At 35.1% G+C, this 11,735-nt stretch overlaps 1 protein-coding gene across 1 annotated transcript in view; it reads right to left on the bottom strand.

Annotated features, from left to right (window-relative positions):
• Window positions 1-782: 782 nt before the first annotated feature.
• LOC140147267 (sulfate transporter-like) overlaps window positions 783-11,735 on the bottom strand; it is a 28,839-nt gene continuing 17,886 nt past the window's right edge. Inside the window, exons 8-16 of the mRNA XM_072169045.1 lie at window positions 10,336-10,449; window positions 9,672-9,749; window positions 8,780-8,875; window positions 7,940-8,116; window positions 7,092-7,313; window positions 6,312-6,356; window positions 2,704-2,887; window positions 2,153-2,268; window positions 783-1,304 (exon numbers count right to left, since the gene is read on the bottom strand). Of these exons, the coding sequence (XP_072025146.1) occupies window positions 1,221-1,304; window positions 2,153-2,268; window positions 2,704-2,887; window positions 6,312-6,356; window positions 7,092-7,313; window positions 7,940-8,116; window positions 8,780-8,875; window positions 9,672-9,749; window positions 10,336-10,449 (1,116 nt within the window). The 3' untranslated portion in view covers window positions 783-1,220. The remainder of the gene's footprint in view (window positions 1,305-2,152; window positions 2,269-2,703; window positions 2,888-6,311; window positions 6,357-7,091; window positions 7,314-7,939; window positions 8,117-8,779; window positions 8,876-9,671; window positions 9,750-10,335; window positions 10,450-11,735) is intronic.

Here is an 11,735-nt window from a genome sequence, read left to right as displayed (position 1 = left end):
GATCTAAACTGACATTAAAAAAAATTCTGTAAAACATTACAATTTTCAGATTTCAATATGTCCAGCATCAAACTGAGGAGATGTACATGTAATAAAGAGTTGATAAATACATACAAATCAGCCAGCTCTTATTCTTAGAGTTACAAAAATGCTCTTAAAGGGGCATTACCCCCCCCCCCCAACTTTTTCTCAGATGTTTACACTACTGGACTGGAAACCTCTGGCTACATAATGTTTATGGTACAAAAATATTCTTGCAGATTAAGCAAAAATATCATCAAACTTGAATTATGTTCTAGTTAAGGGATCTGGAATTAGCGTTTTGAGCGTTTCGACAGTATTTTTTGTGGGACATGAGAGCATATCAGACATATCAAATTGCATTCTGAATACGAAGAATGTCTTTCTGATATCAAATAATTTTTATTTTTTAAATTCACGATATAATACAAATTTTATGACAAATTATTAAAATTTGATATTTTTCACATTTTGATATATAACAGTCCTCAAGTAAATTTTATAAATGTAATGATATATTCTTAAAGTGTATGTAGCTGGGAGGAAAAGCCGACGATCAATTGAAAATTTTGACCTTTCATATTGAAGATATGGATTTTTTCCCAAAAAGACATAATTTTTTTGTGTGTTTTGGGGAAAAAAATCCATATCTTCAATACGTAATGGTCAAAATTTTCAATTGATCATCGGCTTTTCATCCCACCTACAAACACTTTAAGTACATATTATCAGATTTATAAAGTTTACTTGGTACTGTTAAATATCAAAAATATCAATTTTTAATCATTTGCCATAAAATGTGTATTACATTGCGAATTTCAAAAAATCAAAATTATTTGATATCAGAAGGACATTCTTCAGATTCAGAATGCAATTCGATATGTCTGATGTGCTCTAATGTCCCACAATAAATACTGTCCAAAGGTTCATACCCCACCCCTTAACCGAACAAAATTGCAATACAGTGGCCTATGGAGCAGTGTAATACACATAATCATACATAGCTCGCAAATGCAAAATTGGAATCAACTGAAATCTTGGGAATAAGCTTTTTTTTGTGGATATCCCAGTACTGAAAATTTGATGTAAAAAGATGTTAGAATCACAAAATACTCCTTTAAATACAAAATTACATGTATTTTACATGTAGAGTTGGTTGTCATGATGATGGTACATGGTTGGATGAATAGTCATTCATCTCACATTTTGGATTCTGCTGCTGCTGTGTTTTGTATATTCTGTGAATTGTCCACATGGACTGTTGTCTCCCCATTGGAGTACACCTGTAGGAAAAGACAATATAGGAAATCAAGTTTTCTCCCAATATCAGATGCAATCAAACAAAATGAGGACATTTAATGCTCTGCGTGCTACCCATAGGTTTTAAGACATTTTCTAAATTATCAAGAGCTATCTCAAGAACCACTGAACCAATAATATGCTTGTTTGTACTCATTTTAATGCATGTTCCTTGCTGATTCCAGAAATGGTCTTTTGAATTTTGAAACTTGTTGTTGACCTACAGTTGATAAACATTACAAACGTGCAGAGAGTTAACAAACACAAGGCCCCCAGCAGAAGAGTGATGTACTTTTATCATCAGTCATTATTTTGTTGCATGTGTAATAATTTAATTTGTACTGCAGGTTGCAGGTATGTACAATGTAGATCATGTCATTGTTAAAACAAACCAAAAGATTAAATTGTATTCCTATCTTCATTAGGGAGAAACTTTGTTAAAATCAAAGTGGATAGACTTCAATATTTGAGGGGACACTGTTAAGGTCCCCTTTCAGGCATCACTCACCTAATTCAATACTCTTACTTAGCTTCTGCAGGGCTGTTTTTGACTAAATGTTCTGTTCTTGCCCGATACACCCATAAACTTGGGTCCCAAAGTCCACCTCTCACCCAAAGCCACTATTGGTATACATTTTTCTCTCACAGAGGGCCACTTTCAAACTCTCAGCCTTACACATGCATCAATTTCATATCAAAGTCTACCCTATCCCAGAGTTTAAAATGTTTATTGTATTGATGTTATTTTTTAACCCACTTCTGTTTCAGATAGGGAGGGAAGAAGTCAGCTTTGGAATCAAATTATAGAGCTTCATTGGTTTCCTTTACTTACGTTGTAGTTGGAATTAGTTGAAAGGCCTACGACTGCATCATGTACAGTGAGATATAGAATGTCTTGGCTGATTTGAGTAAAGAATCCACCATTCCTCAGCACTCCTTGCACAGAATCTGTAAAAAAAAACCACAAGACCCGACTATTAATTATACATGAAGCTGTTGAGGCTTGTTCTGTAATACATGAAGCTGTTAGTCTTGAACATCTGCATTATAGAGATTCAACAGAAAAAGGTGGGGATGCAATCGATTCTGTCAAATTAATATGTTTTAGGCTCTGTCGAATTAGTATGTTTTAGGAAATTGATGTCTGACAGGAAACAAAAAACTTGCAGGATTGGTTGTTCTTTTTTCTGAAAGGCTAATGACCCTATATATCACAGAAAGCATGAAAAATCTGGAAAAATATCTGAACAATTTTTGCAAACATTTTGAAACCTAATTTTTAAAAATTCTCATAGAATAGGTCTTTGTGGAAACCTGTCACAAAATATGTGTCTTTAGAAGCCAAAGTTTGGTTTAGTATTTAATAAGAATTGCATGATATACCTTTACACTGTGCCAGAACAACTCTTACACCAATTTTGTCATAATCATTCACCACACTGAGTAGTGTTTTCACTGCCATTAAGTCTATGAAATTGAATGCACTGCAATCTATGACAATAGCTTCAAGTTGCTGATCTGATGACACTGCTATGGTAGATGATGGTTGCTCACCATTGGTAATTGACTGTAATGTGGAATAGAATGAGAAAGCAATTATTGTAGATTCAAATAGCATCACTTTACTTGTAAATGTCCGGGGTCCTATGTTATCTACAACAAAAAGTAGATTTTGACAATGTTGATGAGCAGCAATGGCTGACAGCTCTGTTTGTAAAAAGATAATAAGTTTGCTATCTTCATTAGATAGCAATGACTGATGAAGATAGCAATATGTGACCTCTGACCCCAGTTAAAGATACCAACAACTCCTTGGGCAACAACTGGCATCATAGCAACAGATGACTTATTTTGGAAATCAGTAATAATTATGAACGAACTTTGCTGTCTACAGTAGATAACATCATTCTTTGTTTTCTACAGAAGATAACAACTGATTTTACAATCTACAGTTTATAACAAGCAAAACATATGCTCACAATGAAAATCTATGTTAGCTTTGCTATGCTTACAGGTAATATGAAACATTGAATATGCTCTCCTAAGTACCAAAATGACTGAGTGGCTGTCTTCAGTAGATAGCAAAATGAGTTGCTGTCTTCAGACATGTCAGAAGGTAGGAAAATAACTGAGTTGCTGTCTTCAGTAGATAGCAAAATGAGTTGCTGTCTTCAGAAGATGGGAAAATGAGTTGCTGTCTTCAGAAGATAAGAAATTAACTGAGTTGTTGCTGTCTACAGAAGGTAGGAAGTAACTCTCCTTAGTAGATAGCAAAATTATTAGCCATTATTGAGTCGCTATCTTCCAATAGTTCCAGTCGGGGGCTTCCTGCCACCACCCTGCTGATCATTGATACATGTATTATGCAATTAGTCATAACACACCAAAACAGCAAGCAGTAGATATCAACAACACCTGGTATTATTGTTGTCTGCAGAAGATAACATTAATTATTATATCACTCATACATAAATTCTAGACAGTTCATTGGTTGATTACCATTTGCCATTTTTACCATCACCCACTCCGTGTGATAGTCTTTACCATCATGTGCTTTGCAGTAGTGCGCCTGCGCCGAGACGTACTCTGACTCTTGGACTCGCCGATTGAGTTATGGGGTGGACCCCAAAATGTGAAGTATATCACCGCAAAACATGGTGTTATGTTGATGAATAAATGTATTTCCTGCCTTAAATAGTACTTTAGTAATAGAATTTATCCATGAGTGATATAAAACAAATATTAACTGTCTTAAATTTGTGTATTGGTCGAAATATAATCCCTCGGTGAAAGATGTATTGTTCCATTCCACTCGCCGTTCCGGCTCGTGGAATGGAACAATCCATCTTTCACCTCGTGATTATATTTCGACCATCACACTCATAGACAGTTAATATTTGTATACTATTGGTTTACTTTATTGTCTCCCTGCTTGCTAAAATAAACACACATTTCTAGGATTTGCTGCAGCTTGTAGAGTGTTATTTCACATTCTATTACCCCCACGACCCATTATTCAAAATCGCGCACTGTGATTTGTTGAAACGTGTCACGTGAAAGACCATTAGTTAGCAATAGAGTGGCCAGGGCAACAAACTTTATGTTCTTCTCGCATCACAGCGCACAGCAAAGCGCGATGCAGTATATTAGCATTGTTACGCATTCTACACAAAGCATTACGCTTGGTTACGCGTTCTGCAATACTCGCAATCACTTACGCTTTGGCTACGCGTAGGCGCTCCACCTTGAGGTAAACAACTGGAAATATTTGGGCAAAAATGTGATATTTTCTCTTTAAATCGCACTATTTTGTGGTAGTAGAATAGAAATAAAGGGTGCAGCATTATCCTTTACGCAAATAATGTGTCCTCGGCAGTAAAAGCGTTTAAATAATGGGTTCGGCTGCGCCTCACCCATTATTTATGTTTTTACTGCCTCGGCCATATTATTTGCGTGTAAAGGATAATGCATTACCCTTTATTTCTTAAATAGTCGCCTGACTTTAATTGATTAGTAAAAAAGCTGAAGGAAATTAGTTTCAGAGAGAGAGAAAGAGGGGGGAGGGAGATAGAGAGAGATAAAGGGGAGATAGAGAAGTGGGAGAAAAGTGACAATTAACATTTGAACACTGCATGCAATGAAAAATACACTGTTTATTTCACAAAAACATGTTATTGATTAGTACATGCACATTATTTCATTACATTATCTATGGTTCTCTATTTGTTACTCATTATTTTGTATCTTTTATCATACCATGTGCCATTTCACTAAATTTTTAACATTTCGTAAGTCAAGCCTTATACCGTTCATAAGTTATGAATACCCTTTTACAAAACATAACATAAATGAAGGGTCCCTGTAGTAAATCCCTATTGCTTATGAAGGGTACCATTCAAAAGTAAGTTTAGTGAAATGGAACTTACGCTACGTCGTAAGTCGTAAGTTACGATTGATTTTAAGACTTGGGAAACTTGTAAAGTTGAGTGAAATGGACCCCAGCTTCTTCACAACTACTATGTTAGCCCATTGTCTTTGAGATCTAGCAATTAAAGCAGACACTGTAACTATCTATAAGAACTGACGCTGTTTTACTAATGCATTTTTTTACTCAAGCCAATGAGGACCTGTTATTAGTTAGTGGTGTGGCACATGCTAGCATGCTTTGTTTAGCTCAAAGTAATTATTCTAGCTGTATACATTTAGGTGTCAATATTTTGATCACATAAATGTGATATTTCTTCGATGTTTAAAATCTACATATTTGTCATGTGGTGCAATATACACATCTTGATTAACTTCCTACTTCAGACCAAACAAAGTTTAGTGGTTATAGTAAGGGTATGATCAGAATTTATTTTTGGGAGGGGCTATAACTTTTTAAAAAATGACCTACGCATATTGCACAACAAAGAAGTATTAAAAAGCAAAGTTAGTGCTATCTGGCTAAGCCACTGGTGGTTAGCATGGTCAGTCAGAATTAATAGGTAAATTTTCACGGGAAAATGTTCTGGACACGTGACACCCATGGGCGAGACATATTAGCATTATGGAATGTGACCCGAGAACAGCGGGTGTTCTTCCAATGTATTTGAATAGGAAGAATTCTTCCTTTGAGGCAAAATAAGTAACTTGTCGCAAATTAATAATGTTATGGTAAGAGTTTCCGTAGATAAATATTTTTTTCTGCAGATAGATATTTTTGAAATTACGTTTTGATGATATTGTGAAAAAATTAAGATAACATAATATTCAATAAATTTGCAATGCACAAATTTCTATCAAAATTGCGGTCAAAAATACTATTCCAATTCAAAATTACTAAGACTTGAATAGCGAGGTCACCGCCGGGGGTCAGAGATCAGGCTCGAGGTTACACTCACATTGATACGCATTGGTCACGTGTCCAGAAAATTTTCCCGTGAAAATTTACCTATTAATGTTGACTGATGGTTAGTACATTAATTTGAGACAGAAATCCATAGTCTTACTGTGAAGTTGTCATCTAAGATATACTGGTCATCAGGAAACTCCACCTGTTTGGTAAATAGTTTAATCATTACTTGAAAAGCGAGGACATTATTATAATAAAGATAAGTTGTTACTTGTTACTTCATGGTAAACTGAATGTTTAAACAGTTCTCAACAAGTTGTTACTTCCTTTTGCCCAATGAAGTTCCAAGGGGGTAGAGTGGTTTCAAAAATAAAGTAGTCTAAACAAATCCTCAAAGATTACACTATACATCTGTGTGTTCGCATCCTGCACTAGCAGCAGCTACATCTCGCTTGTAATTAAATCCACACAGGCATATTGCGCTGTTTATACCCAGTATTTATAGTCGGGCTGATTTCTTGATATTGTTTTGGAGAATTCCGACTGGTTGTGCATAATTATGACCTGCTCTCACAAAATTAGCTTAAAGTCGCAAGTTGGGAGTTTCGAGATGTTCCAACTGTTGAGTTGATGTTCTTTGCTTGAAGACCTGTGTTGGTGGTATGTCCTTTGTGAATGGGGACATAATTGAATACATAGTACAGCATATTATACAGCATATTATGTCCCCATTCACAGAGGACATACCACTGACTCATTTTGTGGAAACAGGTCATAGATATAAAGGTTCAGATATGCAAGCCTAGTTTATTGCATCAAAGCAAAATGTGTTAATTTTTCCTAAATAAAAGGAAACAAACGTTATTTATTTCAGCAATCAGCACAATTTAAACAGCTAGATAAAGTTGAATATTTCAGTTATGGTCGATTATCCTACCTGATAGCTTGTAGTATTGTCTTGTATTCCATCTTCTTTATTATCTTCTTTTCTTCTTTTTCTCTTTCTCAGTCCAATCTGGTGTTCTTCACTCACATCTTGTAGCACGGTATGTGGGTTAACTCCTACCATCTTGTAAAGTTGATTACAAAACTGTTGTACATTAGCAAAGTAAAGAGGTGATTGCATCTGAAAGATCTTGATGCCACAAGGACATTCCGTCTGCAAAATGAAACAATTAGATATCATGATGGTACAAAAAGCTGTAGCAGACAACATTGGGATTCTGTAGCCAGTAGCATATCCAGCTAGGGGGAAAGGGTGTGTGCACCTTGGGGACAGGTCTATGCCTAAAAACATGTAAAATCAGCCTATTTGGGGACATTTTGGGGCTAATCTTAGCCAGTACAGTATGTGAACCATTGAATTTGCTCATTCAATTAAAAGTTGCAAGAAATTAATAAGATTTTGCTCCTATTTAGCCTTCTATTCTATTAGCCAAAATGTAAAATCAATGTGAGTTGAATTTTACAGGGGAACACTCAAGTATGGGTAAGTTAAAGCCATATTGTATCACTTTCATAAAAATAGATTTGTATTTCTTTTCCACAAAATATGAGTTTTTACTAGATATGTCCCCTTAATTTTGAGCTGAACATGCAACTGAGGTAAAGCAAATAAAATTCCATCACCAATTTCGCCTATGATTTGTCACTCTGTTGATTGTGCACTGAGATTGGTCCCATGGATGTGTCATGACCATCATGGATTACTAATGCACTTGTCTGTTGCCATCATCATGAAAAACATTTTTCCTTTGCTACGATTTATTATTTTACAGTACTTACATTAGGGTAAACATCCTGATTCTTGTAGATTTCAGTCCCTGCCATATTGCCATTTATAACATACTCAGATAATTGTGTTCTTAATACCACAGTGAGAAATGCAAACCCAATCCCCACAAAAAGACCAATATCAACACCAAGAAGAACCACTGCAAGTAATGTTACTAGCCATATCATCTAGAAAATAAATCACATGATGTAGTGTGGATTAGTTATTTAGTTTAGTACAGGTTCTATTTGAAGTATTCAGGGCATATTATAAAATTTATAACCATGCAGAGGTTGGCTGAGGGGCCAGGCTGCCCCCAGGAATTTGTGTGTGGGGGATGTGAAATCAGGAACGTCAAATCAGCCCCTTTTTTATTGTATTACCCCTCCAAACAGGATAAACTTGTCAATAATTGAGCTTTTGCTTCCTTGGAACCAGCTTAGTTGTGTACCTGCTACCCTTACAAGCAAATTGTCTTTGTTTTCCTTTTTCATGTCTTTTTAATTGAATCCACACCCTCCTGGCTTCAGGGTGGTTGCATTGCTATATATTGCCTTTATTCATGCATATTCCACTGCAAATGAATAAAATAAATACATTTCCCAAGATATCAGATCAGATTATCAGAATAAACCTAAAATACTTGCTTAACAATCACTAATGGAATGAAACTTCTTGTAATCAAAGAATCACTAATGGCTACTAATGTTTATGTAATATTATGAACATAATACTAGTTTAATATTTAAATTTCCCCCTATGCATAAACCTGTTACTCTAAGAGGGGGCACACTTTGCATAATCCTCATATCATACATCACTTTACATGATGAGTATAGTAATAGTCTTACCCAGTCATACTTTGATTGACCCCAGAGTGTTTTCAGTTCCCTTATTTGCATAATCATGTCCATTAATGCGAAGACAATTATAACAGCTAAAATCACCTTGAAAGAAAATAAATTGGAAACATGCAATAATTAGTTCATAACCAGAAGCATAAACAGATACCAGCTAGTTAGATTAATCAAACAAACATAAAATGATGCATGAGTTTGTGTACGACATGATAGAGATTGGTTTCCTGCCTATGTAATAAGATTGCCATAACAGGAATACTTTTGCTACATATAGCAGATAGCACAATGCCCATAAAAAGAAAAATAGAAAACACTTCTGCTGTCTACAGCTGATAGAAAAACTACTCTTGCTGTCTGCAGTAGATAGTAATAAATGGATTTGCTATCTACAGTAGATAGCAGAATGTCATTGTTGTTAACAGTAAATAGGAGAATGCCATTGCTGTCTGCAGTAGATAGCAATAAATGCATTTGCTATCTACATCACATAACAGAATGATCTTGCTGTCTTTAGTTAGGGTAGATAGTAGATAGCAGAATGCCATAATGTCTACAGTAGATACCAATAAATGCCTTTACTGTCTACAGTAGATGGCAATAAATGACCTTGCTGTCTACATTATATAACATAATGCCCTTGCTATCTTCAGTGGATAACATCATGTGATTTTGGTGACTACAATTGATTTTCCATAAACAACAGAAATAATAGCATCTTTTTTTCGAATTTCTCAGTTTTCAGTAGATAACTAAATGAACTGGTTTTGCTGACTGAGGAAGCTAGAAAACAAAGTATTATATAGAAAAAGTGCCAAAATAGTTTTAATTTATATAGTTGTAATAAGTAATTGAATGTTGGTGATAATCATTTTTCAATATTCACCTTTGGTAATGGTTCCAGTAACATTCCCAACCATAAGACCACTATCAATACCATAGTACATGAAACAACACTAGCCATCTGGGGAGAAATAAAGTCAAAATAAACATTGGTGATGTGATTGAGACAATTCTTCAAAGGCTAAAGAACTGATAAAATGTAATGTAGTGAATAAATAGCAAAATGTTTGAATTCATTTGGCCACAATGCATGCATTAAAATTTTCAGTGTTTAAGCTGGATTTCAGCATTTTTTTGTTATTGTTTTCAGTGTTTTTCAGCCTATTTCTGAATCAAATTCACAGAAAATGCAAAAAATATGGATTTCAGTAGGTTTTTTAAGACCAGTTTTCATGCCTGTTATGGGCAAAAAGTAGAGGAAGTTAATTTCAAAAACATGCTAAAGGGAAGATAACCGTGGCTTCTTTTGGACACGTTTGTCCCAATAGGTCATGCCAGATAGGGAACTTCTGCATTCCTTATCCCCAGGCCTTGACAGTACGCTACTGTTTATAGTCCTTTTAGAAATTAGGTCCAATTCCAGTCAAATTTAGTGATTTTAGATTTTCCATCTACAACCTATAGTACCTAGGATGTATCTGATTGCCTAGCTAAGTATGTTATACTAAATTAATCTACAAAATTGTGTTAATTTGCAGACTACAGACCTGTGTTCGACCACCTACTCCATCTTGTAACACACTCCTGGCTAGGGAAGCAGCAGACACAAAACATGAGAAGAATGAGGAGAATATATTGGCTGCACCATAAGCTAGCAATTCCTGGGTTATAGATAGTAAGAAAAAATGGATGGATAGAATGATAGAAACAGTTTTTCAACATGTTTAAAGGTGCCTCTTTCACCATCAACTCTTCATTTCACTCTCTTATTTGTTTATACATCCATTCCTCCTTCCTTGCTCCCTACCTTCCCTCTTTTCTCTCTCTCTCTCTCTCTCTCTCTCTCTCTCATTACTGGTCGAATACGATAGGATTTCAGTCTTAGGCGCCTTAACACGGCTACCCAATAGGCCCGGGGTTTGAACATAGTCTCCGGTCGAGGCAGGTAGTTGAATTCGACAGGCGATCATGCAAGGAGACTTATAGACTTGAAACAGCCACTGTCATTGATTGGTTAGGCTTAGTTTAGGGTTAGGATGAGGGTTAGAGTTAGGGTTAGGATTAGGGTTATGAATAGGCTTATGGTTAGCTTACACAAAATAATTACTTGAAGGTTGTACACCCCCCCAAAAGTAACTTGTTGAATCAAAAGCTAGAGGGCTGCAGACAGGTTCAAAGACCTATGAGAGCGCTATCAGAAAACCGTCTATTTATTATTAACCGAAATCCTATCGTGTTCGACCAGTAATGATATACAGAGAAGATCATGCTAGGCCCACATAGCGGGCCCTTTCTCTCCTCTTTTGTTTCATTTTGATCGTTTTAATTACCAATCATGTGTTCATAGGATTCTAATGTAACAAATTATCCGCTTGTCAAAGCTCTATTTTCTTTCCTTCTTTTTTTTTTTTTTTTAAGTTAAACCACATATAAAGCAAAAAAAAAATAAATTTAACAAAAATTCATTGCTTGTTGTTGACACAGTTTTGGAGATAATCGCAATTTTATGAAAGAAATCCCTATTCAATGCTGTATTATATGCAAACTTCAATTTGATGTTTCTCCTAAACCGAATGTATTTCACCCTTGAAAATCTGCGATCACGTGGGTGTTGTCATGGAGATTGATATAATTGAAACTGGCATTGACCCTTTTTCAACACTGGAATGTGCTCCATACAAGCCCTGCAATTTTCGAGTTCAGAAAAAATATTTGAACAAAATTTTGCACAAAATGTTCATTTTATACGCATGAAGGTGAAAATGGGAATTTTAGAAATTTTTAAAAAGTTCAAATTTTTTCAATATTTTTTTAAAATTATTTCTTTAGCATTCTGAAAATTGAGATTATCTTGATTGATAATCGATTACTGATAATCGATTATTGATAATCGATAATCGATTATTGATTTTCGATAATCAATTATTGATTGACACCTCCATACAAA

This window comes from Amphiura filiformis, chromosome 3 (genome assembly GCF_039555335.1).
Source record: "Amphiura filiformis chromosome 3, Afil_fr2py, whole genome shotgun sequence".
NCBI lineage: Eukaryota > Metazoa > Echinodermata > Ophiuroidea > Amphilepidida > Amphiuridae > Amphiura > Amphiura filiformis.
The sequence above is the reverse complement of the archived record's forward strand: the minus strand, read 5'-3'. Positions and strand labels throughout refer to the sequence as shown.